Here is a 27,807-nt window from a genome sequence, read left to right on the forward strand (position 1 = left end):
AAAAAAAAAAAAAAGAAACAAAACAAAGATACTGAGCTAGGTTATAGTGTTAGGATGTAAAGTTGTTTAAGATTCAACACGAGGCTGACGGTCAACATAAAAAGCAAACAATCCTATGTACATATATGTAAAAAGTGTTATAAATAGGTTTTATAAACCATAGATATTATATACATCTTCAATCGACAGCATTCCCCACTCAACTGCATTCTGTTTGGTTTGGCTTGCATTTGGGTTTGGGGCTAGCTCTTTTTGGTTGGTTGGTTTTGTTTTCTGGTCTCTTTCCTCCCTCCCTGTGTACCCTATGCGCGCTCAGAGCCTGGACGGACGGTACGTCGGGCGCCTCATTCGCGTTTCCGCAGGATCACGTAGATGATGCCGCTGAGGAGGGCCAGGGGAAAGGCCACCCAGGCCAGGATGTAGGCAAAGCCATAGGAGTATTCAGTGTTGGGATGCCACTCACTGTGCCTCACTGTGTAGATGGCCGCCGCACTCATCACGCACAGACCTGGGAGGAGAAGACAGCAGATAACTGTGGGGTTCTAGGTAGGGGTGCACATCCACAATGCTAGGTGGGGAGAATCCTGGTAGGCCTCCCAGCTCAGGACTGGGGGTTGGAGGGATTGCTGGAAAACATATGAAAGGCACCCAACGATGGCCACCCAGGCCAAGACCCCCGCTGAGGGGCCAGCACATTCACTCCCTCATTTCTCCTTCTTTCACCATGACACTTTTCCCAGGCCATTGAGACAGGCAATGAGGCCTCAGGCTGCAAAATGAGCCTGCCTAGTTCTTCCAAGAAGCTGCCCTGTGCAGATAATGCTGGTGAAGCTGCAAATCACTGTATGAACGGGCAGTGTCATGCATGACCAAAAAAAACAGCGGAAGTGAGGTGATTCTGTACCGCTGGTGGTGTCACAGATGAACAGCAAAGGCTTGACTCTCTGCAGACCACAGGGGATCTGGTTCCCTTAGGACTGCTGTCCCGTGAATGTAAGTGAGCAGTACCTACTGGTGACGAAGTCAGACAGAGATTTGTGGTGGAGGGGGAAGGGAGGCAAGGAGGAAATAAGGAGGACAGCAAGGGTGCGAGTCAAAAGTCCCAGTGAGAGGTGACAGATAAAGAGCAGCGCCATTCCACTTGGTGACTCCAAGACCAGCCCTGAAGTGCAAAACAGATGAAAGGACTTCAGACACACAGGTAGATCAGGCCATCCCAACTCTTTGGTGCAGTTACCAGGTTCCAGTTTGACCACCTCTGCCCATATGACAGCTCTATCCCTCCACAGAGAAAGGTCCAATGACATCAGTACCCTAGCCTGGAGCTGGACAAAGCCAGATCTGTTCCCTAGTGAAAACAGGGCCTTTGAGCAGCTCTGAAGGACTATTATAAAAGCAGCAGGCTGTGTGGGATTTGTGCAATTCCAGGGCGCCAGTTCCCTGGGCCACCTACAGCTAACCTCACTGCTATTTGGGCTGCTGACATGCTGGACAGTTCAACTTTGTTTGAATAAACAGAAGAAGGGGGAATGATGTCCCACAATACACCCTGATCAGACTGTCCTTTGGCAACTCAGAGGAGAGTATGCCCACTCAGCTAGCCTCCACTGGAAAAGCCACACAATAGTCTTGGGACTGCTGTGGGACGGGACCGAGGACCTGACATTACCTACAGAAAGTGCAGAGACAGCAAAGCTGGCTGTGTCATGAGAAGCCATCATCCTACTGAAGGGCAATAGCAGTTTAGATGTCCTGGGACCTGTTTGATTAGCCTGGATCCAGGGTCCCCAGTCATCTCGCCCTATTTCCCCCTGAGTACCTCTTCTTGCTAAGAGCTACCAGGGCTGTCCCTGTGTGTGAATCAGTATGGCATACTTGCTTAGCATGTGCAAGGCCCATCTCTAGCTCCATATGCACAAAAGGAAAGGAAAATACAAACTAGGCATTTGTGACACAAGCCTCAAAGTCTCAACATTTTGTAAGGCTGAAGCAGGGAGATTTTGAGTTCAAAGCCAGCCTGGGCTAGACTGTGGGACTCCATCTTAAGACATAAGAAAACCAAGACAGGAAGCAAACAAGGAAGGAGAGTAGGACAAAGATGCCCGAGTCTGCAACATTGAATAGTAATGGCAATCCCAGCCAAGCAATTCAATCTCAGCACCTTTGGAAAGAGCCACTACAGGGCCAGTCGAGAGACTCTTGGTAATTCCTCATCATCTCCACCTCTTTGGGTTCTTCCAGCAAGTAAAGGGTGCTCACTATATGCACACCCTGTCCTAGATAGTGAAGGTTTCAGAATAAATGAGACAAGGCTCCGGCCTTCAAGGTGATGCCTGTCCAAAGGACAGATACCCCTTTCAATACTAAATAGTGTAGAAAAGAGGAATATTCCCAGTGCCCCGAAAGATTAGATGGACTGAGCTCCACACAGCAGAACAGAAGTCTTAAGGGGTGATGGTAATTCAGGTGGATCTTAGAGATGTAGAAGAGGTGGCCAGGTGAAGACAGGCAGGATAGAAACTCCAAGAAGAGGAGACAGGTCAAGGCTAAGACTGGGAGAAAGCATTGAAAACTTCCAGCAGGTGGTGGCCCACCTGACATGATGGAAGGCTGGATCTCATCCAGGGCCAGAGTGACATGGCAAGGGGACAGGGAAGGGAAGCTGTGTGGGGATCTCCAGCAAGGAAAAAACATGAGTAGACTCAGGTGCTGGGAAGCTACCCCCAAGGCCAGATGGGATGGCACAGATCTATAATCCCAACACTCAGGAGGCTGATACCAAGCATCTCAGGGGTCAGCCTGATCTACATCGTGATTTAAAAATAAAATCAGAGCTGGGAGAGATGACCCAATGGTTGAGAGTGCTTGCTTTTTCAGAGGATCTGGGTTCAATTCTCAGCACCCACATGACTGTTTAACTCTGGTTCCTGAAGGGATCTGCCATCTTCTTCAGGCCCCTACTATAATGGCAGACAAGTGAGGCACAGACATGCATGCAGGCAAAACAGCCAAACACTTACAATAAAATAATAATAAAATTTAATGAAAAACCCAAAAAGGCAGAAGAGAGATCACTCCAGCAGCTAAGCAGAAATGGGATTTAGGAGTGGGCGTGGGGCAGGAGGGAAGAGGTGCAGGGGTAGGTTTGTACATGGGTGCAGTGCATCAATGAGTACAGAGAAAAGAATTGGCACAGCACCCACAGAGGACACCACATCACAGCAGTGCCAGGTGGTGGACTGGATATGGGAGGAAGAGGAGGAGGGGGAGGAAGAGGAAGAAGAAGAAGAGGAGGAGGAAGAGGAGGAGGAGAAAGAATGGTGGACCACAGCCATCAGCTGTGCATGCATCTGGGACCTGACAATTCAGCAGCCAGGGAAAGACAATTTAGCAGCAGATCTAGTCATTGAGTCCAGAAATCAGTGGTGATGTTCAACCAATGAAAGACTCCCCAGGACCTGGGGGGCCTGTGCAGGGCAGGGGCAGAACCCACAGAGAAGGCAGCTAGAAAGCAGAGCCCAGAAGCCCACCCAGGGTAGCTGATGGTGGAAGACACAGCCATAGACCACCTCACTCTCATCAGCATCATTAGACCCACAAGATGCTTGAAGAGCTGCTACTATCCAGCAGGATAGATTCTGGAGCCTCTGGCCCTGTTTCCAAATGACCACTGCTGCCCACATAGGTGCCCATACATCACTGTGCTGCCACGTGGGCATCACTGGTGAGAAGTTGGTGATGAATCACTGAGAAGGGTTTCTCTATGTGGTGTCTGGCTTATACTACCTCTGAATCACTCAGAGCAGACAGGGCCATGGAGAGTACACTGACCTCCCCGTCAACTGTTTTATTATGTGTTAATTCCTTCTCTCCCTGCACCGTGTGTGTGTGTGTGTGTGTGTGTGTGTGTGTGTGTGTGTGTGTGTATGAAAAGAAATGAAACAAATAGGAAAGATGAGACTCACTTAGGTTGAGTCCCTCTCAACCACAGTAACTGGGACCAGCCTGGCAGAAATGAAGATACTCTAAGGAGACACTTGAGTCCTTCAGTCTGACTCCAGGACACTTGAAACAACAGTGGATTTTCTCTAGAAATCTCATGCTGGGGGGAAAAGGCACCGGCTGGGGGAGAACTTGCCTCCCTGCAAGAGATTTCACAGGGCTCTATGAACTTGTCAGAACATCTTCCAAGATGAGTCTGAAACCCAGATAATAATGGGTCAAGGGTGGGTGGACCACACCCTGACCGGGGATGCTGAGATGTGCATATCCACGGCCCTCTATTTAAACTTGCTTCAGGAGTAAGTACCCTGAAGACAGACTTGGGGGAAATGGGCCCTGGGTCTTTTTGTCCCTCTTCCTAGAATGGCCACATTGGATAGATCTGCTTTCCACTTTTAATGTGGTCCTTTATAAATTGGCTTGTTAAGGAAAGGTGGCTGGCCCTGACATGGACACAAGCTGTGGCTACCGAGTTTGCTAAGATACCTACACATGTGAGTTGAGCTGGATTCTGCCACAGGGACACAATTATATGGAGGGTCTTCCATGTGCCTGCCCAGAGCTAGTTAGTTGCTGAACATTGAAGCACACAACTCTTTACTTATAACTCTGTGTTTGTGTGGGTTTTCTTAATGTTCTCTCATCTAGTAGTCCTGACCCAACACAGCAAATGTAAAGATAACAAATGTGTAGGAACAGAAATGATTCCAACATCTAGAAGCTGGATCAGGGCATTCACCCCTAAGAGGTTTCGGTTCACAGCTTATGAGAGGGCTTCGCTGTGAATGGAAAGGTCCTAGGAGACCTCACAACGAGATCAGCGCATGCTAATAGCTGCACATCAAGTCACCAGGGACAGAGCCCACACAGAGGTACTACCTGAGGCTCTGCAGGGTGAAACCATCTCACCCTGATTCAGATAACAGCTGAGAAGGGGCTTTTCTGTTATTCCTACAGGGACCTGCCAAGCCAATAAAGTGTGTGATCAAGAAACATAGTTCACTCAGAGACTTTGGCAATGATTCAGCAAACCCGAGAGAGCGGCTGTGACTTTGAGGAATGTACAGACAGCAGGAGAGCCCACACAGCGGTCTCCTGTCTTTGCCCTAAGCTCCTACTCACAAGTATGATCCATACAGACCCCAGCATGCCCTTCCAGAGGAAGCTCTAGGGCCTGGAGAGATGGCTCATCAACTTAGAGCACTGGCTCTAAGATCCATCTTGCAGAGGATCCAGGTTCAACTGCCAGCATGGTAGAAGATGGTGGCTCACAGCCAATTTCAGAGCTCCAATGCTGTCTTCTGACTGCCTCAGCACTAGGCATGCACAAACTATACATACATACATTCTGAAACAAAACTTCCATACATGTAAAACAAATAAATCTAAAGAGTGATATAACAGTTTAAAAATTAAAAATAAATTTTCAAGAAGGAAGCAGTGATGACCCCTGTAGCAGTATCTTCTGAAACTCAATGGATTCTCTACGGTTTTCCACTCAATATACTTCAGTGCTCTGAAGACCTGCCCTTCATGGAACATAGCTGTCCAATGTGGTAGCTACACCCAGGTTCCACATGCTACCATGAGGCTACTTTCTCCTTCTTCCTTTCTCTGCCTTTGTCTCCAACTAACTCTTCTCTCTTTCCTTCCCCAGATGCATTCATTTTTCTGAAATCTTCCTTGATACTAAACTATTAATTCCCAAGTGTGCACTAATATCTCATCTCCACCCATGCACTCCTGTCTCCCCTGTTTGAGGAAAACCCCACAAAGTTGACTTAGAACTATCACGCTCTAAGAGAATCTAAGGTAATCTGAGAGAATCTGAGGTAATCTGAGAGAATCTGAGGTAATCTGAGAGAATCTGAGGTCTGTAGGCAAAGCCCCAGTTTTGGGTTTTCAATTTGAGTGGAAAGATCTACCAGCAATTTCAATGAACATTCTGGATACCTGAGATTCCTAGGAGAGCTCCCTTTCAGCTCAGTTTGACTGGAGTTGACGACAGGCCACACAGAATGTTCTTCGGCAATCCCAGCCACTGTTTTACTTCAACATTTCTAACTCCAGATAGCTTATTTATGTAAGGCCCACTCAGATGACAACTCTCATGGCCGAAAACAAGTCTCATGAGAGATGAGCAGCTAGATTCAAAGAGGCCTACGTCAAAGCAAATCAGGTGCTTTGAAAGCCAGAGGCATCTGAGGCACTGTGCTAGAATGTTCACACTGAGTTCAGAGTTGAAGGAAAGATGTAAATCAAGTACCACAGTAAGCAGACTTCTGAACAGTTAGGGGAGCTCTAAGAATATCTAAATGGAGGGAAGGCCCTTAACCCAGAGGCCACTTGGGTCACATGGGTCCTTATCGTTGGACCTCAGAGCTCTTCTCCTAGGCCTTTTGGCTAAAATCAAGCGTAGTATCTAGAATTGGTGAATACTCACTAGAATGATATTGCAGAAAATGCTTTGACATTTACCTCTAATGATGTGCCCAAGTTGTGGCTTCGTTCCCAGTGCTAGATCTGACATGTTGGAGGCTTCTCTTTCAGAGCCTTGACTCTTTTATATGTGTCTCATTCCACAGAGCAATGGAAGGTTTGTAATTTCAAATATATATGCACATGCATGTGTGTGTACACATACTTACACATGTGATAGGATTGTGGGAGAAAGAGACAGAAAGGCACACAGAGAGACACAGAGAGAAAACGTTTCAGGGTAAACATCCCAATGTCCAATTCACAAATATCCAATACTCTGAAAGCATGCCCTTCAAGTCCCATATGGACGTCACCATCACAACTTACCAGCAAGGATTTGGAAGAATCCAGTGATGTAAAACCGGCCGCCTTTGGTGAGAGTGAAGAGCTGGCAGAAGAACAGGAACAGAGACAGGACGCTGAAGATGACAGACAGGATCATGGTGGCCTGAACAGACTGCAGCCATTCTGGGGGAAGAAACACCTGGTTAAACAAGCCTGGGAACGGGGCATGTGGGGACAAGGGAGGCTGAGCCGCCAATCTGGCGGGAACAGTTCACTCCTGCATTTTAAAAAGATAATTGTCAAGTCTTGTTGAACCCTGAACATTTCTGGAAAGGGATATAGGAAAGGTATGTGTCACTAGGAGTTAAGCACCATTTAAAATATACTGAACTGCCTTCCAAGTCCCCCCCCCCCAAATGTGCTGCTTAAGCTAGCAGACAATTCAGGACTTGTATAGTCTAAGTTGTAATTTTTGACTTTACAACAGAAAAGTAATACAGGGCTAGTAAACACTGTAGTTCACACCTGGAATTTGGAGCTTTTCCTGGGCTGGCCTGTTTGTGTGTAGTATAGTTCTCCCATCACAAGGGAGACAGTAGCAAGAAGTGGTAGTGTGAGGCAACTCCCAGCTAGCCACCATCATGAGCAGAATCATTCCAAACTGTAGTGTGCAGTGTGCAGTGTGCAGGGTGCAGGGTGCAGTATGCAGGGTGCAGGGTGCAGTGTGCAATGTGCAGTGTGCAGGGTGCAGTGTGCAGTGTGCAGGGTGCAGTGTGCAGTGTGCAGTGTGCAGGGTGCAGGGTGCAGTGTGCAGGGTGCAGTATGCAGGGTGCAGGGTGCAGTGTGCAGGGTGCAGGGTGCAGTGTGCAATGTGCAGGGTGCAGTGTGCAGGGTGCAGTGTGCAGGGTGCATTGTGCAGTGTGCAGGGTGCAGTGTGCAGGGTGCAGGGTCCTCAACTGGTGCTGCATGCTGAATGTGTCTTTGATTCATATTAGTTTCTACTTACTAAGCCATAAGCCAATAGTAACCAAGGAGTATCTCTATGTTTATGTGCTTGAGAGTTTAAGTAATGTTTATTGCTTTCCAATATTCAAAGCCCCACAAATGGGCCTCTATGGGAACCCCTTTACTATATTCCAAAAATAATAGCTCATAGCCAATATTCAGTAAGTTAGTATCTCCCAAAGAGACCCCAGGGATGGCTTCAGAGCTAGGGGTTCTCTTATAGAAAGCAGGAAAAAAGACTAAAGATGACAGGCATGCCATGTTCTCTGCCAATTCTACCTTTTCTTGGTCAGTCTGGACCAGAGCCTTTGGCTTCAGCCACCTGTGTTCTATCAAATCACCAGATGGAATTGTGGCTCCCGTGTTCTCACTGTTGTCAACCCTCAATGATTTCAGCAAATCTCTAAGCTTCCAATAGAAACTCAGGCGAAGGGGAGTGTCCCCCGTTCAACATCTGCTGCAAGTTAATGTGACCTTAGATGGAATGAGAGAGGGAGTAAGCTGAGCTCACTGTGGCAGGGGGCATTACGGTGTCCACCAGATGGGTTGCACCATGTCTGCCCTACTCTCACCAAAGCAATACACATCACTGATTTCTTTCTCAGTTAAGGCAAGACAACGATGTCTGAGGGTCCAGGAGCAACCCTGATTTCACTTCAAACAGCCACCACTGATGTGTGTGTTTTCCTGACACTGTGGCTTTTCTGAAAAGTCATTCTGCAATAAAGTTGATGTTACCTATGACATTAAAACACATCTAGCTCAGTGAGATGACACGGAAGACACAAGTTCAAGGTCCCAGTCTGAAACCAGAGCTGTGACCTACTGTGGCTGGGTCCTGAGGGACAAAGCTGGAGCAGATACTATACTGGGTCTCTCTCTCCAGTTCTAAGATCTTTCATGAACAACATATGAATTACCTCTAGATTTCACAAATCTAGAGAAACATGAAATATGTATGTGTTAAATTTATACAACTATGAAAAGTACCCGGGACTTAAATTATTAACAGTTGAACTTCATTATACCTGAGTGAACCCCAAACTAGTTCTCAAACCAGTACAGACTGGGGATGAGGGGGATTTATTCTGTGAGCGTTTGCTGAGCATCCGCACTGGCTGTGGGGATAAGAGGAAGAATGTGATTCTCAACCACAAGCACAATAGACAAAGCACATCACTACCCCACAGTGAGAGCAACCCTCTCCTCAACCATAGGACATGGAGTGAGTTCAAATAACAGCTCCTTGAGTTAAGTCATCCTAGCTAACTACCTAAGCGTTCTACCTAACAAACCACAATCTGAAACCAAACAGAAACCCTAAATAAGTCATAATCAAAATCAAATGAATGGAAGCATCCAAGCAAACAGAATTCAAGCTGGAATGTAAGGGGATCAAAGAGAAAAGCTTTCTTATTCCAGGTTTGTAAATCGGAAAGCCAAGACCAGGGGTCAAGTTATTTCACAGCAAGAGTTGACTCGATGCAGCAGATACATAGGAAATTTATGTCCAAATGATAAAAGCTATAAACTAATTTTAAATGCACATGGGATAGGCTTCCAAACTGTGTATTGGGGGGTGGGGGGCAGCGAGGGACATCTTAGGAAAACAGAGATGATCTAAGCATAAAATATAACCAGGAGTTAGAAAAAGAAAAAAAAAAATAAGCCAGGGCAGAGGCTATAGCCTGGGATATAAGTACTTGCCTTGTAAACATAATGAACACCCAGAACAGAAAAATGAAACAAGCACCAAAATAAATGTGCAAACTTAAAGATAAATAAATAAAAGGATTTAAACCATCCTTTAAGGAAACAGGGCTGAAAGGTAAGAATCTCCCCAGCAAGAAACAACACTGATGCTAAATCGGCCTTCAGAGAAGATGTCTGCCTCTTTTGCCTTTAATAAAAAAATAGTAAAATAGGGGGGTTAAACTGTCAACTGAATAAGTAAAAAAAAAAAAAAAAGAATGTAATACATCCAAAAATAATAGAGTTAGCATAGATTGACACTGGGAAACATGAGAACATGCATTTTTAATACCTGTTATGTGAGGGTGGGGTCAGGGGAGGCAAACATCTATATGGTTGACAGCTTTTAGAGAAGAACAAAAAAGCAACATTAATGATGCTCCTGGACAAAAACACTCAAAGCTGTAAGACTCCAATTTTATCAAAAATAATGAGCAATGTAATGCTATTCTTGTAAATATCTCAACTGGGATTTAACAGAGTGATTCAAAACTTCAGCTAAAAGATGACTGTAGCTCAGTTTGCTGAGTACTTGCCCAGTCTGCTCAAGCCCTTGATTGCAGTTCCCAGTACTGTACAATGTAAGGGTGGTGACTTATTCAAAGTTCTAGGTCATTCTTAGCTACATAGCAAATTCAAGGCCAGCCTGGGTTACATGACACCCTGTCTCATTCTTTTTTCTGTAAAAACGAATAAAGGCAAAAAATAACAGCAAAGTTTTTTGAATCAAGCACAGTAACAACAAATACAAGATCAACAATATAAAATAAATAGAAGAAAAACAGAAAAATAAACAAATTAGCAGACATTAAAAATAGACCTCCAGTGCGTCTATTACCTTAAATAATAAATATTAGTGATACACTCAATAAAATGTATCCCTAATATATAATTAAAATGTTGTACATACAAAGCTTATAAAAATTTTAGCAAAGCAAACCATATGTTCTAGCCAAGACAAAGTTAAGAGTAGGGTAGGGCAGAAAGAAGACTTTAGATGTATAGATACAAACTTAGTATACATTAAATAGAGCTCAAAAACCCGAAGGAAGGAAATACTAGTGAGGTTTCAGCTCAGTTAGGTCTCTAGCTATAGATGCACAAGATTAAGCTGTAGAGGGATCAAAGAGCCAAATGTAAAATTAAGAAGTCACATGGATATGTGACTTAAAAGCAGATAACATAAAGCCAGTAAGCTATGAAGACACTCTACCTCACTAGATAACCAGAGGGTGTATAGGAAACTCATGAAGAATGAGATAAAAATTCTTATCTATCCAAGTGTCAAAAAGAAAAAAAACTTTTTAAAAGATAGTACCAGGTCAGGTGAGATGACTCAGTGGGTGAAAGCGATGGAACAAGCTACAGTGGAAGGAGGGAACCAACTCCTAAAAGTTCTCCTCTCACTTCCCACACACATACTGATAACAAATAGAATTTAATGTCAATCACATCACCTGGATCAAAATGATACACTGTTCACAAAAAATAAGTACAACACTATAAACATTTATACCTAGAAATCCAAAAGAATGTATTTAAAAATTTCAGTGCTTAAGACATAACAACCCTATAATTTGATATCTGTATCTGGAAATAAATACTTGAACATACACCCCCAAATGATACTTAAACAGCAAAGAACGGCATTGAAAGTAAAGGAGTCATGCCCAGGAGCCGCAGCCAAAGCAGCCTTCAGAGGACAATGTCGGCCTTTCGTGCCTTTGCTGAAAAAATATTGGCAAGAAGGGGGATTGAACTGTCAACTCAAACAGCTAGAAAAAGAAAGAAAGAAAGTCAAAACCAATGGAGGACAGATTAGTGAAATGAATCCGGGTGTTCACAGTGGTGTCTCTTGTATCATTGGGAGTAATGAATTAGAGTATCTCCCTACAGCCTCTCTTACAGTCTCCCTTTACAGTATCTTGCAGTAGTGAACTAAGCTATCTGTCCACAATAAACTTGCAGAACTTGGAAAGTGACCAATTAGACAGAGGAACCTTATAAGACCTGAAGACAACCATGAGTAAAAATGTGCACACAGCATGGGTCGTTATGTACACACACCAAAAGGCAGTGCTTGCTCCAGTAGATCCTACAGAAAAGTGACAAACGTGTCAATCTGATGCCCAGGGGAACTCCAGGATCTTTGGTCCTAATGAGGGCAGTTGGCTCAAAAATACTTTGACTGGATCTACATCTTTTGATTTCATTTTAATAAGAGAAATATATTCTTCACCTGTCTGAAGCTTTCACCTCTGAAGACTCAACCAGCCAGGCCAAAGACATCTGCGAAAGCTGTGCCCGTAGAGGACACGGCCCTTATCTGCACCCCTTCAACAGTACAATAGCAACTACTCACATGCTTGGGCAGAGGTTATACACAATACTAGCTACCCACTGAATGTGAGGAACTTGAGTTTGTGAGGATTTTGGAATTAGGCCTGGGACAAATCCATGCTCTGTTACGACAGGCAACTTGACATGTATTATTTTAACACTTAAACAGGCTTAAAAATTATAAGGCAATGAAGATGTGACATCAATGGGGGGGGGTCCCAAATGGCAGAATTTCTGGGCATAGAGAAGAGAGACCCTCTTTTCATCAAATGCCACCCATCAGGCTTTGCTTAAGGGCATCAGAGGACAAACGGAACCAGGGCTTGGGGAGAGCAGCCTCCACGACAGTCCCAAGCCTGGCTCAGGCAGATGGCTGCTCAGGGGGAAGCCTGCAGTGCCCTAAAGGGGCTGCTCAGCTCCCTTAACAGTGCTCCCCAGCCAGAATCATCAACAGATTAGGAAGAGAGGGGATGGGCAGGGCAGAGGGCAGGTGCTTGATTCCATGTGAGACCAGGCTCAAGGACGGTGAGCAAAGCCGTGCTCTCCCTAGCGTCACACGCTCCAGTTGGAGCGACCTGGAAGCGACTGCTGTGTGCCTCTGCCGGCCACCTGCTTCTTGCCTCTTAGAGACCTGGACTTCCCTTCTTTAACTTGACTTCCTAAGCCAGATCACAGGGTTGCAATGATTCAAGCTCCTGTGAAAGCCCATTTAAAAGAGGGTATGGAAGCTGGTGCCTGGAGACCCTGGGGTTCAATCCCATTGCATCAGGGAAGGAGGGAGAGAAGAAGAAAGAGCGATGGGAAAGAAAGCCAAGCCCACTCACACAGATGGTGCTGAGCGGCAGAGAAGCAACCTTTTACATAGTGCCTGGAGGCTCCAATTCAGGACTTCCCCACCGGGGTCACACAAAGCAGTGCTATACTGGTGACCACAGAGCTCACAGAAAGGAGGGGATCTGTGCACCAACCAGAACTCCAGAAAGCATTTGAGACCATCTTGATTTCACTGTGTATCTCTTGCCCAGCACAGCAGATGGTAAAGCACCAGAAGATAAGTATCTGTCTCCACGGCAAACAGACTGCAGTCAGCTGGCCGATTAAGTTCTGGAGGTTACTGGACCTTGGCAGTGACTACTCGGCTGCCTTTGTAGGACAAAATCAGGCACAGCCACCATGCAAACCAATGGATGTGGCTGACCTGCCCAACAAACCCTTATTTAGTAGATCAAGTGGCGGCTTTCCTTTGGGACCTAAGGCTAGAGTTTGTCCACTTTTGTACTAGCACAGTAAGAAGCTAGTGAGGACAGTAGAGAGAAACAGAAGGGGGTTGGGGAGAGACTGCTACCAGTTTGGAACTTGTTTCTGCAGATACAGTGAACTGCAAAGGTCAGTATTTCAACGATGAACAAGCCCGGTGTGGTGATGTTGTGTCCCCTCACTGATTACAAGCCTGGGATAACTTGTACGACAACAGAAACCAGGAAAACATCATTCTCCAGATTTCACTCAGTACTGAAGGCACAGTGGATACCTGGCAAATGTCACTAGAATTCTCAGTGCCAAATCTAAGTTGATCTCGGCCCTTGGTGCTGAGTTCCAGAATGGAAAAGCCCTCCTGCTCTCAGCAGGCTTGCTGTTCCAGTGAGACTGCCAGGTTCCAGGACGACAGACAGACAACTTTCTATTGTAGGCTGTGGCTGTGGCTGTGGGCAGGCCCATCCCCCAGAACACACAGGGGATGGTGGCACTGGATCATCTAAGGTTCCCGTCAAGGTCAGATTCCTGCCCAGAGCCAGCAGAGCAGAAGAGGAAGTCCATCTGCCCCCTCAGCTCTGTTCTTAGCCCAGGGCCTACAGTCTGGTTGGTTAAGAGCCCAGGAAACACAGTTCATCTGCTTCTGTCAGCATCAGCATGGAGCCAGCCTCTACCCCTGACCTCTGGTTCCTCCTGGGAAATTCGTGAATGGTTTTTTGATTCATGAAAGAGAACGCCTGGATGTTTGGAATATAGCTGGTAGATCTGTGAGTAGTTTATCATGCTCAATGATACCAGTTAGATTTCCAAGATCACCAAAAATAAAATGTATAAATAAGTTGTTAGAAACATAAGGTAGATTAAGATAGAACTGACGAGATGAAAGAAAGCTATTGGACGGGTAAATCACAAAGGCAAGGGGTCAGCACCTCCCAGAGGCACAGTGCTGCACTATTTTCAATGTCACATGACAATCCTGAGGGCAGAACCCCACCCCCAAATCCAACCCACTACCATCACACAAAAATCACAATTTTCTCTCATTTCTCAATATGAATGTCATTCCAGAAATAGCTGGATTTCCAAGCAGCCTCCACCCTCAACAATGTGACCTCTGCTCACCCTTCGCCCACCGGCCTGATTGCCCAGAGTCCAGTGTGGGTCCTGTCCCGGGGCCTCGGGCCCTTCCCACAGCAGACCAGCAGAAAGTTTGAGGATCAGGGCTCAGGCAAACTCTGCCCGTGACCTCTGAAGCAAGCAAATCAACAGAGAAGCAAGGCATAGCCCTGGGGCTCACAGAGGTCTCTCCAGAGGCCTGTTCAGCTGGCTGGTTTAAGGAGGTGTTTTAGTGGGGAAAGCTGTGGCTGGGCATTAGTGAGAACAAAGTACCCAGGGGTAGAAAGAACCTCACAATCACACACTCCAAAGATACTTGATAGCAAGCTGGGTGCCACTCCTCCAAAAATCCAAAAAGCTCAAAAAATCTGAAACTGTCCCAGAGTCAAGTTCTTCACCTGATCCAATATGATAAAATCTACACAGTCTGACAGTGCGTCCAGCCTTAGCACAGACTACTAGAAGACACCAGGGCACTTGGCCGCCTGCCCATTTTGCTAGAGGTAGACCAGGGTGAAAGAGCATGGATTCCTGGGGCCTCGCAGACTTGTTTTTCCACTACAGTGCTCTGGAAGTGCCAGAAAAGTCAGCCACTTGCTTGAAATCAGAGTCGGCGCCTTCCCTGCCAACTGTGGATTTAGAATCCACAAAGGTAAAGAAGGGGGAGGGAAGAGGATGTGGCATGGAGAGACAGCTTTGATTTTTTTTTTTTTAACCAATCAGTCAGTCAGCTGAGCCAAACCTACAGGTTCAACTCAGAGAGGCAAGTCAACGTCACATTTGTTGTTCACCCAGACCATACAGTAGGGACCCACCCCAGGACCATCTCACTACCTCCAGAGAAGCCAAGGAAAAGAGGAAACTGCAGCCCTCCCTGATTTGAAGAGTTATCAAACAGAACAAAGACAACTATCACCCTGTGGTGGCTCGAAGGTCACTAGAAAGATTTCCACTTCTTGAGGGTGAGCAGTGGGACAGAATAAGCCCGAGTCTAGACCGGTACAGAGGAAGGCAATTTCCCTTTGCTGATCCCTGCTAACTGCTGTCCGGGGCTCAGAACTGTGTCCCCTTCCTTTGCCCTCCCTTCTCCACCTCAGCACCAGAACCCTGAACACCTTCCCTCAGATTGGGGATATCCGAATGTGAGGATCCAGTGAGAGCAGTTCCTAGGGATGGCTAAATCCCAGAGAAGCCTTGCCGACACCTCTGCTGCTCTGGTTTCCTTCAGCTCCACCAGCTCAGTCCAAGACTCCATTTCCTACCTGTTTCTTGCCCTAACAAACCTAGACATCATTTCCAACCATGCTCTCACAAGCCTTCATGGAATGCGGCAGCAAAAGCTATCACCAGCCTACCTCTTCGTCCGTTCCTTGAAATCCGATGCCTCACGGTTCTAATATTGGCTAAATGAAGGGCTCTGAGAAGGCAGCCTGGCCTGGCCTGGCATAGCTGCTTCTATCATCTTTGTCATCAGGACTGTTACTGTCCATCATTCACACCCAGGACCATCAACTGTAGCTCTCACTGGGCCCCAAATTGTTTTCATAATACCCACCCTTCACTGTGGCCTCCTATGACGTGACCCTTCCTCCTCAGGGACAACTTTCTCCCTCCTTCTGAACCCTGCTTTCCACTCTCAGAACTGTTTCTTGATTATAACCCATGCTCCCCGCAAAACTGTGAGGTCCATGAAGCAGAGACCCGGCCCTTCTCACACTACTGTGTGACCAACTTCTGTATGCAGTATGGGATGACTTCCACATATGTGAAGGACAGATAGCTGCACCTCACTGGTATCGCCTCAGAAATGAAAAGCCTTCTTGGAAGCTGGGTGTCCCCTATCACCAGTAGGCTAAACACGCAGTGGTAGTATTGCAGAGGTATCTTCAGACTGATGGGGAAAGCGGTGGACAGTTGGAGGCTCTTGAATGCCAGTGACTGTATCCTCAAGCTCTAGGCTGACAGACACATCTTCCTCTCAAGTGACCATTCCCTCAGGCCAAGCCAGGCCTAATCTGTCCCTGCCATAAAACGCAAAGGGTATTTTCTGGGCCCTGTGAATCCCTAAGGATGTGGCTTAAGTCTGGTTGTTATGAAGCAGGTCCCGCTATGTTAGTCATATAGTACTGCCCTCCTGGGCTCAGGCAATCCCCTCACTTCAGCCTCACACCTCATGGTTTTAAACAGCAAGGACTGTGAATGTTCCATAGTAACTCCCAGATACTGACATCTGATTAGAAAGTCAGGAGTTAAAATATCCCATCCCATCCCCTAAATTCCACTTTTTCTGCCAGAGAAACCATGGGATCCTGAAAAATCAAGAGCCCTTACTGAAGCAGAGATTATAGGCTGGGCTGGGGAGCCGCAGAGATTTTAAACTGTGAAAAACGAGTCCATACATGCAGAGGGCCTTTGGGGGTTTCCTGGAGTCTGACCCAAGGCTGAGCCACAGCAAGGGAATGCTCTGGTAACCTTGCCAGGATGGCAGTGTCACCAGATGAGAGAGTGAGATAAAAAATCTGGCATCATTTTGGAGACAGAGACAGACGAGACCACCGAAAGCGTTCGGCGGAACTGAGGCTGGCAAGATGCATGCTTTCTGGTTTTCAGCCCGAAACAATGCCACCCACAACCTATTGCATGCTATGCATTTGTTGCTGTCATTTAGAATGGAAAATAAAGGCAAGGAAGGTCTGTTGGATTCTGGTCTGGCCCCTATCTGCCCTCTGAGACAGAGAGGTCCTCTGCAGCTGAGAGGCCCAATTTCACCAGAGAGCCTGCAGGGCATCTCGTAAATGATGGGGAGAAAAAGCAGTCTTGTGTGCTTGGTTATTCCCCTCATGTACTGGGATGAGAAGACACTTTCTAAAATCAAAGATGTCTCCAGAATGGACATCTTTGTTATTGTTGTTGCTGTTGTTGTTGTTGGTAGTGGTGGTGGTAGTGGTGGTGGTGGTGGTGGTGGTGGTGGTGGTGGTGGTTACCCAGGTGATGTTTGTATTCTGATATTAATTCTGCTTCCTCAAGAGGGGCTGCCCATGAGTAGGGGTAGATGACTACTCAGGTAATCTTATGTAAACCTTCTTCCCACTCTAACTGGTCAAATAAAGGCTAGAGCCTGTGACTGGGCAGCGGAAGGGAAAGGTGGGACTGGAGGTCTCAGAGAAAGGAGAAGGAGAGGGGATGGAGGAAGAGGAGGTGGAAGCCAATATGGAGCCGAACCACGTGGCCTAGAGAAGCTGCAAGCAGCAAGGGGTTTCATAGCTGGGGAATAAGTTAGTATAGTGATAGATCTGCCCAATCTAGGCATATAGCTTATAAACATAATAACAGGGCTGGGTGGTTTTTATATGGGCTCACTGGGGTAAGAAATGACCTCAGTATGCTGTCGCCGTGTCTCTCGTCTCCAAGACAATAAAGCAATGTTGTAAGCAGGAATGGGATATTAGTCAAGTTCCACCCAAGGCAGGCTCTACTGTGCCTGATCTCCTCTGGGTTCTCTGAAGTCAATGATGATGATGAGACCAAGGCCAGGTTGTGCCCCTGTAACCCTCCCACACCCACGCAGACTGGGATATGAGCCTTCTGCTGCAGGCCGGGTCCACATAGATGAAATCAAGAGCTGGCAATCTCCTCCATGCATTTAAAACAACAGAAACTCAAACACAAGGCATCCATGCACTTTATAGCAAGGCAGATATGTTGCCCAGACCTCAAGCAGTAGCTCTTCAATATATTAGCACCTGAGTTCACAGACTTGACTTATTTGAAAAGCCAAGGTCTAGTCAAAGCTGTAAGACTCCAACTCATCTCTCTTAGATAAAATCCTTTCTATAACTATTTTCTGATCATGAAAATAAAGATCTCCAGGAGGAAAACCTGTAAGGCAGAAAGGTTTGGGTTTTTTTTTTTGTTTGTTTTATTTTTGTTATGTTTTGCTTTAAAGTGTTGAGAATCTTATCAGCCAGATAGTTTGGAACTCCTGGTAGGATTCCCCCAGAGTCTGCCTTGGGAATGCTTCTGTAAGAAAACAGATAGATTCCCTACCATTTAGAGTAGACCAGGTTTCAACCGAATGGGGAGGTTAGATGGGTCTCTTGAGGTAACAGCTCCTTGCTAGAGTCTGGAAGGATCTCTGGACACACCCCACTCTGGTCCTCCTCCACCATTTCACTCTGTTCCTCTTTCCCTGTGATCTTGTGCTCAGTGGGTCCCCCGCCTAGAGCCTCTCCGAGATGTTCACTCAGCATAATCCAGAATCATTCTCCAACTCCAAACAGCTCCCTCCACCCGACACACACACACACCGACACAAGCACACACTGCAAGCTCTCATGATCCCAATCCTGTGTTTCAGTGACACCACCATATCACTTGAGCTCTATGGCTGGCTGCCCAACACACAGAGAGCCCTTGTGCTCTCTTCTCTTCACTGTGGCACAGTGTGGGTACAACGCACAGCTCTGGGTGGACCAATAGGAAGGAGAACAGTGAGGAAGGGAAGCAGGAAGTATAGAGAAGAGAGGAGAATCCTGAGGTCTGGGGTTTACATCCGAGGGGGAAGGAAATGTTGAAAGTCCAGATAAAAGGAGGGGGCCCTTCCAGCCAACTGCCCTGGACCTTGCCAAGGCTGTCACTTGGAAATGGAGGCCAATGGGGCCTCACAAAGCTTGGAAAACCCAGTGATGGGACCAGGTTTTATTCTTAGAAACTTCATCCTGGATTCAGCTTGGAAATCCAATCACAGAGGAACAAGAACAGATCAAAGCCATCTAATCAGAAGCTGCCTCTGTGTCTCTGACACCTGAGGGGACTGCCATGTCAGACATTAGAGGACAGGATGGCTCCGGAGACCCAGGGCTCTGAGAAGGGGGAGAATCACACGAAGGGCAGACTTCAGCTGTTGGGCAGGTTGGGTGGTGAAGCACTATTCACTAAGATACTAGACAGTGAGAAAGATGGTCCAGGAGAGAGGTACAGGGTGCGCCGGCATGATAGATTGGGTGGGGTCTCATCAACAGCCTAGCAGAACTGTCTGGCAGGCTGCAAATGGGATTGTGGAGTTTGGAAGAGAAAACTGGTCAGGAAAAAAACAAATGCCCACACATGGATTAAGGACTCCAAGATTTTGCTCCACTTGAGGAAGAGATCATGGGAAGCAATGGAAGGAGGGATAGAAAGAGGGAGAGGGAGGAGAGAGGGAAGAAGAAAGAGGGAGAGAGAAATTCTGACAGGATTCTACTCCATTTTCCCAATTCTACTCTATTTTACTCCAAGAAATGAGCTGGAAAGTACCTAGTTATCTAAAGATGTCATGAAACTCATGCATCTCCCAGGTTGCCAGGCTTTGTTAAAAGAGGGAGAAATAAACTCATTGGCCGCACTAAGCTTTAAAGATGTTCTACTCAGTGGAGTGAGTCCTAGTACTAACCAGCCAACTGGTCACCCAGACAGAGTCTACCTCCCCTCTTGCCTGTATTTACTTAAGTCCTGCCTACCCTTTGAGGATGGATCATATTCTGCCTCCCACTAGAAACTGCTCTTCCACTTCCTCCCTGAGCTCTGGGACTGTCTGTTGGCCCCCTCTCCTCAGGCACCTGGCCTGGTGTGCCTCCATAGAGACTCATGTCCCCACCCCCATATCCCCTGACTCCTCACTGAGGTTCAGCATCGCCAGGGGCAAGGCCCCTGGCTGCCAAGGCCAAGAGCTCCGGAGCCTCCCGGCGGGCCCCACAGAGCCGGTTCACCTCAGCAAGTGAGTGGAGCCATTTAGAAAAGCTGAGACGGTGATAAGAGGTTAGAGGCACGTGGCTTCAACAGCAGCAAAGCTGGCCCCCGGAGAGAGGGTGGAGCATCCGTGTCCCTTCAGAGATACAGTGGGTGGGAGCTAAATAGTGGTATGTACCTGTGATGTCCCAGCTATTCAAGGAAGATGAGGCAGGGGGATTCCCTTGAACCCAGAACTCCAGACTAGCCTTAGCTGCAGCAAATTCCATCAGAGGTAGGGAGCCCATCATGTAAATGGGAAGTACACATTGAATGCATATCCTCTACAAATCACTACTGAAAACTATCTCCCAACATTCTAAGAACAAACACAACAGGCTTAATTCTAAGAACCAAACACACTTCATTCATGGAGGTGGCCCAAGGCTTAATTTAAAGGGCCTGACGCTTTGAACATTCTGTTCTTTGTAACTGTATTGTTGCACAACTCATTGCTGAACATCACAGAACAGGCAAAGCAGGCCTAGAGGACTGACCGCTCAGAACTTAGGTGTAACATGCTGACACACCCGGAAGACGTCAGCGCGGTAATTACTACTCGGGAAGTGTAAACGGAAACACCTAATTTAAAATAAGCCTAAGTGGAAGCAAGCCCAGCTTCCCTGGGACCTTTCCTGAGTGTCTCGAAGACCCATTATTGTCAGAGCTGTGGCCTGGGGTTCCCAGAAAAGCCACCAAGCACACTTGGAATCGTGCTAAGAAACTGGGCTAGCTCAGGAAGATGAATATGCCAGGCGTGGCGAAGCTGAGAGGCAAATTTCCTCTTTAAAACAGCACTAGTGCCTCTTTAAGATATGGCTCTGGCACCAAGGGACTGCTATTTACTGAGCAGGAAGAGACAGAGTTCCAGCCAGATAACAGGCTGTATCTTCCATATTCTCTCTTGCAGACAGTTTATGCACAGCTTAGTTCCTCTGCCTCCTCGTTTCAGCTGAAACTCAGGCAGCTTTAATAAGCCTGCCAAAACTGTTCCCTTCCGGGCCTAAGAGTCTTGAATTCTGTGCCAACCCCACGTGGCCAGATGCCACTTGGGGACAGCGCCTGTGGACACCAGGCCCAAAGCCCCAGAGAAAGCGCACTTTTGCAGGAGGCCTTGCCACTTTTGACCACTAGATGGCAGGGGAGAGCCAGGAAACGCATATCGTGAATGTGCAAGGAACTTCTGCCAGACCCTAGAGATGAAGTGGTTGAAACCTGATGCTGTGGCTTTGGGGGGGACCAAGAGCAACCTCATCACATTCTCAAGCACTCATAACCAGTGCATTTGCTTGGCTGCCAATAAGCCATGCAACCTCTAGGATGGTTTCAATTTAGTGTGCCACACACGCTTCAGATGAAGACTCCGAAAAAGGACTGAGGTCTTTTGCCTTGTCCCCAGCCCAAGAACGGTGAAAACTTAAAAGAGTTCCTTACCTGTCCTCACTGTAGATATGTTACCGGTTCCCGTCTCTACTGGGACTAAGACTAAGGTCTTTCATTTGCAATGCTTCAATGATATTCCTACAAAGTTTGTATGAAGAAAATTCCAACCGAGGAGGTGGCTCTCACAGCGATGAGTCACGTTGCTGCCTGCTCTGCGGGGCTGGATATGAACTGGTGGTTCCTCTCAGGGAGTGTGGCATCTTCCAGCAAGGGAGGCGGGGCGGGTGAGCAGTTTACAGTAAGAGTGGAAGCTGTCCTTAACTAGCCTTTCAAAGCCGGAATTCCAGGCCTCCGGGGAACACAAGCCCAAGTCCTGGCACCAATCTCAGTTCCACACATCCCTCAGAACAGCCCGGCTCCCTGCTGAGCACCCCTAGTGTTCCTTCAATTCCATCTTCAGCTTTTTCCCCCCAACACCCCATAGCCAAAAATGCTGAGAGCAAAGGAGAAACACAGTCTTTGGAGAAGGGCCTACAGTCTCAGTTCATGATGCCAAATGGTACCACTGTGGCCCAAGACCTAGGAAGGCAGTCTGGTAACCAGGGCATCCAAACCTGGCCAAGCCATCTGCAGGAAGGCCCAATAGCCTGCAGCTGCAGCAGGACGACACAGGGCATTTGTGATAGAGACAGCCACCACACCCAAAATGTCCACAATATCACTTGTTGCTGTGGGATCTGCTTTCAGTGTGTCCTGGCATGTCACCTTCTCTGCTTACCTGTGTCCAAATTTCTTTGCCCACAAAGAACACGACACAAGGCGATTTGGGACAAGCTGAGGGCACTACTCGGGTAGAGTCATGGTGAGACTGAAGACTCCCTCTCATGTTAGACTCATGACTCTATGACACATTCCACCCCACCCAGCAGGGACTTTCTAGACCAGAGCCTCAAGAATTGATCATTTCAGGTGCAAAAGCAGACCCGTTCCGACCAATCTGAACAGGGCACAAAACAAGTCTCTCACCGCTCGCTGATGAGAAGTAGCAGTGCTGCACGGCTCCCAAGGCGGATGTGGTACAGTTCTGCCAGAGATCAGTCGTGTGTCCATTGCCCATGAGCCATTGCTGCAAACAGCCAGACACGCCCCGTCAGTTAAGCAGTGAGGAGCAAAGGAAGAAAGGAGCAGGGCGGTAGACAGGCCTCATCCCTGGGACACCTGGCCCTCCCCTTTCCTCCCTCACCACTCCCTGCTCAAGTTGACATTCATGATCAAAGAATGAGAGGTGACAGTTTGGTACAGACATCACGTGGAGGTGGGAACACAGTTTTGTGTGTGAAAGGCACTTTGGAAACAGAGAGATTCCAGACACCCAAACTCATACAAATGGTACCATGCACAGAAATGTATGGCATAGCAGCAAACAGGGACTTGCCCAAGGACAACTCCACCCTCACTACACTTATACTTTCTGGGTGTCACTCCTAGCCATGCCTTCTCCAAGCCTTCATTTTTACATATATTTGGGGGTGGGGATCAAGGACATGTAGCCTAGGCTGTCCTCAAACTCTCTATGTAGCCAAGGATGATCTTGAATTTCTGACCCTTCTTCTACCTAAGGACGTGCTGAAGTTTCAGGCACTCAAGTTCATGCCATGCTAGGTTTTTATGCATGCAAACCAAGCTCTGTGCCAACTAAGCTTGTATCTCCTACGGCCATGCCAAGATTAGCAACAGCCATAGTCATAATTAAGATCTTGTAAATAATAAAGCAATTAACATAAATACCAATAATCCCAAACATACTTCTCAGAAACCACACTTCTAGCCTGCCTCACTCACGTTACGATGTTAAAGCCAGAATACATCTTCATTTTCAAGAAAGCAAATTTTAAATGCATCAATCCATTGTGTCTGACAGCTCCATACCAGTTATTCCTTTCCCCAGCCCCTATCAGTGGAGGGCACTCCGGCATGAGACTGTTGAGATCTAAGCAGCTACTTTCTTTCAGTTCCTACCCCTGATGCTCGCCTAACTTTTTTCAAAAAAACTGAAAAGAAGCCGGTGGCAAAGAAGTGCAACAACAGAAGTCCTGGGGCCTCTGGGATGCCCAGCTGTCTGCAACTATCACTCCAGTTTGGCACCTAGGGAAGCATGGCTGGAAACCCAAGTAGGGATCGCTGCCGCCCGCAGGGAGCCTCCCTTGCCCCGCTCTGCCCTGCTAGCCCCGCACTCACGCTGACGATGGTGGAGACGAAGAGCAACACTAGCACTGCGACGTGGAGGAACAGGATCCCCAACAAGAGTAGGAGCATGGTGGCTGGGAGTTGGGCTCGGGATCGGTGGAGCGGTGCCTGCGGGGAGAGGAAGGCGGGTGTGAGGGCCCTGGCCCTGGCCCGGGGGCCCAGCTGGCCAAGAGGGGGCGGCCGCAGCCATCCATATCCCCGCCCAGTGCCCGCCCGCGATCCAACATCTTTTGCCTTTGGAACAAAACAAGCAAGTGGTGCGCACGTCTCGATCGCCCCGGGAGGCGCGCAGAGGAGAGAGGAGTTTCCTGAACGATGAGCCGAGGCCACAGCAAGCCTCCGCCCAGCCTGGGCGCCTTTCAGGGCCCGTGGGACTTGGGAGGCTACCGAGGCCAGGTCCCTCCCGAGTCACAGGGCGGATTCCCCCCCCCCCCCGGAGGGGACGGGAGGCTCAGCGGGCCGCACCAGGCACGTAGCCAGAGGCCTGGGGTCGCCCGCTGCTCAAGGCTGGTTTCCCAGACCCCAGCGCGCCCCGCGTTCCGTTACTTGCCTCCAAGTTTCCACCCGTTTTTGCCAGCGGAGAGCAGTCGCCCCGCCCCCGGCTCGGCCTTGATGCTGGCGGCTGGGAAGCCGGAGAGCAGGCGGGCTGGAGGACTGCCCGGCTCCCGAGCTTCCCGCGCGCAGAGTTCCGCGCCTTCCTTGCGCCCCGGGGGGTTAAGAGCTTTCAACCCCGCCAGCTCCACCGGCTCCCCCGGACGGCCCCACGGACAGCTAGGCTGAGCCCACCGCACACGCAGACCCCGTCCAAAGGCCCATCCCAAGTGGATGCACCAGGAGCCCTATCCCAGGGTGCTGCTGACTGGAGGGAAGGAGATAGTGTGTAAAGGGGCTGATCGAGTCTGAGAATTCTCGCAGGTCAGAGCAGGCAAGATGCGTTTCCTAGGTCCGGAAATAACTATCTCCAATCCCCCGCCCCATCCACTTCAGACTTTAGAGAGCTAATGCGTGGGTGACCTGATGGTGAGTGTGCACAACTGTGAAAATCTGGCTGCAGCTGAGTGGACCAGTTAAGGATAGAACCTTGGGCCAAGGAGACTTCTAAATTAGCTTTGACAAGCATTCTATCCCAGACACGTCCATGTTCCTCACAAGGAGCACATCAAAGACAAAAAGCCAGGAATGCACTGAAGATATAAGCATGATTCTCCTATGATTTCCAGAAAATTACATCGGATGGCTTCAAGTAGCAGAGAGCAGCATCAGGACAGAGCCTGCGGCTAGAACCTGAAGGACCAGAGGGCTGGGTATTTTAACAGTACATCCTCTGGAAAGAATCGCAAGGCCGCCCCAGCCACCCTCTATCGAGACACCGCCACCACCCTGGTCTGGACGATGTAGAGGCAGTCCTAAGTGTGTCTCTTGGGTAGGCTAGGAAGCAGAAAAGGGTCTCAACGCTCCTGCCACAAGGCGGCCCTATGGAGGGTCAGAGCCTTGCCCCTCTTTAGGCACATCATTTCCAGAAGATGTCCAACTTTATCCGCCCACCCTCACTTTCCCTACCAACTTACTTTCAGTTCAAAGTGACAGCCGTCTCAGAGCAGAGTAGCCTCAGGCACAAACTCGGGTGCGTCCTCTGGGTTGCTGGCGTCCCCAAAGACAGCTGTGCTGCGGGGTAGCGCGCGCAAAGCTAGGGGGCAGTGGGAGGCTCCCGGCATTCCCCTTTAATGGGAACTACGCCCTGTTTGCGTCGCTGCAGAAGGGTGTGTCCCGGGGTCAGCGTGTGCGGGGAGGGCGGGCCTCCCCGAGGAGAGGGGGCAGGCGGGCGGGGCGCCCTCTGCCAGAGACAGTTACTCGGATTTAAAGACACCCCTCCCCCGGAAAAACCAGATCTCTGTAAAACCCCGACTTTTACTTGAAGCTGGAGGCCCTGGGGTTCTCACCTCTCACTTACACTAGCTCTGTGGTACCTGGGCCCTGTTGCCCGATACATTGCAACTTCGCCCCTGCCCCCTCATGGGCGAGTGCTCGGATTTCGTACCCACTTCCCTGCCACATGTCCCAAGTGCCTAGTGCTGGGTTTTTGGGAGTACAGAAGTGAAATGTGCCCATGAGGGGACTGTGAGGTTGGATCCCCTCTCCCACCGGCAGCCAGGACCTCTCAGGTCCTGGAACACCTGACTTGCTCTGGGGTCTTAACTGTACTAGTCTTTAAAACACCCATTCCCACCATCCAAGTTTGTACCTAGAAAGTATTCTGGTTTACTAGGATTCAGGGGAGATATCTAGAGGGCTATGCTGGGACCGGAACCCAGGAGAAGGGGAAGGGGGAGGAAAATCCAGGCTTGACAGACAGGGGGCCCTAGGATCCCAGCTCCTCCGAGGCTTGGCAAAACCAGATTTTACAACCGCATATATGCTCCAGGCAAAGTTTGCCTGAGGCAATCTGGCCTGGCTCCCAGCCTTGGCTAGAGTGCTGGCCATGGGGGTGGGTGAGAGAAGTGGCCATCTGAGGTGCAGGAAGAGCAGCCAGAGAAACTAGCTGATTCATGGCCACTTGTGTGTGGCTGCCCAGAGTTAAGGAGGGAGAGGCTAGCCCGCTCTTGGAGATGTGCCCAACTATCAGGTCACCTGTATTGGCTGAATGAGCAAGGAGTCAGTGACTTAAACTCTCTACCACACACCCACGCCCTCCCTACCTGTTAAGAGCAGTGTGTCATACAGCCCTGGGAGCATCAGATAGTTCCATGTTATTCTGCTATCCAAAAGTAGCCACTATTTGAACTAATTGTAAGTGTTTGCTCACTAAATAGAAAAATAAATTTGATGCATTCTTCAGACAATGATCTTTAAAAATTTCTCATCGGACTAAAAAAGAGTATGTGTGGCGCTTTTTATTCAGTGCCCTGCCGATGCCAGGTGTCGTGCCTGGGCTTGGCACACTGGAGGCTGAAAGAAGATGCAGGGCAGTGGTTGAAGCCAGAGCTCTGCACTCAGGGGCCACACCTAATCAGGCAGATTCCTCCTGTCTCTACTGAGCTTCAATGTTTTCATCTGGGAAGGGCGACTGCAGCCTCCACTGAAGGGCGTGGTGATCCTTCAGAACAGGCTCAGAGCCATTAGCTGTGTGTCTGGAACAAAACACAGACCCAGTCCCCACACACACCACTCTTCTAAGAACACCACATTTAACAGTCACAGCCCTTCAAGGCCAGCCTGTCCACCTCGGCACTAAAATAGACTACAGACTATCCAGAGTCACGCAGCCACAGGAGAAGGCATGCGGCAGGAGAATGGCTGAGGCAATGGAAACGGATCTGTTTCCCTGGGTCATTTTTATAAGTTAGATGTGTCCTAGAAGTCATCGCTGTGCTCTTACTTAAGGCCATAAATAAGGCCAAGAATTCTCAGTGGTGTCGCCTTTAACTCTGGATTCTCTTCCCGTGCTGTTTCTTAAGTAAACTTCTAAAGGAAGTCTAATATACATCTTGAAAAGAGCCTAGTTGTGGCTTCATCCACAGCTCCTCCCCGTTTTTGAACTCGGTATCTCGGTCAACAGTCCTTTAGGTCACAGTCACACCACAAGCTGCCAGAAAGGTGACCCCTTCTGTCCCCTGCTGCCTCTTGCTTCCTGGCCAGCTCCCAGGGCTTGAGAGGAAATGCTCCTGAGGAAATGCTGAGCAAGCTTGGCCACACCCAGAGCCTCCCGGCCACAGGTGGAAGTGGCCACATATCAGCCCCACTTGCCCACTGGGTGAACGCTGCAGCCTCACCCTAGGTAGGGCCATCTTGGTGCCCCTTCCCCTTCCAGCCGGGATGCATTCAGATTCTAGATACTCCCGGACCTCTCACTTGCCTCCCCAGCCAAATACACATCCAGGTTTAAAGCAAGACTTTGAGAACCCCTGAGTCTCTGTTACTTTCCGGACCTATGTGCTGTCTTCACTGCAGTCCTTCCATTTGCAGGTTGCAATGGACAGGAGCTGAGCCACCCTACAGAGCACACATCGCCCGGAGACACCATTTGCCAATTAAACTCACCAGACCAATGGTGTAACCCCTTCCTCCACTTGGATTTCTTTGTCGGTCAAGAGCCAAGGATGGGAGCCCTCCCCGCAGGACAGCAGATGCCAGACCAGACTCCCAGCTCTGCTGCTTCCAGCCAGGCTCCCTGAGATG

The 27,807-nt window shown here is 48.5% G+C and overlaps 1 protein-coding gene across 2 annotated transcripts; it reads right to left on the reverse strand.

The window, feature by feature from the left end:
- Positions 1–27,807, reverse strand: Pmp22 (peripheral myelin protein 22). Of its 2 annotated transcripts, none has more exons than XM_052196716.1 (5): positions 27,670–27,807; positions 23,623–23,739; positions 22,411–22,510; positions 6,811–6,951; positions 1–508 (listed from the first exon to the last, which is right to left on the reverse strand). In XM_052196716.1, the coding sequence occupies exons 2-5, from the start codon at positions 23,698–23,700 to the stop codon at positions 345–347; spliced, it is 483 nt and encodes a 160-aa protein (XP_052052676.1). In that variant the 5' UTR covers positions 23,701–23,739; positions 27,670–27,807; the 3' UTR covers positions 1–344. The 2 variants fall into 2 exon arrangements, with proteins under 2 accessions (XP_052052676.1, XP_052052675.1); XM_052196715.1 differs by lacking the exon at positions 27,670–27,807 and adding an exon at positions 25,200–25,366.

Source organism: Apodemus sylvaticus, chromosome 10 (assembly GCF_947179515.1).
Source record: "Apodemus sylvaticus chromosome 10, mApoSyl1.1, whole genome shotgun sequence".
Lineage (NCBI taxonomy): Eukaryota > Metazoa > Chordata > Mammalia > Rodentia > Muridae > Apodemus > Apodemus sylvaticus.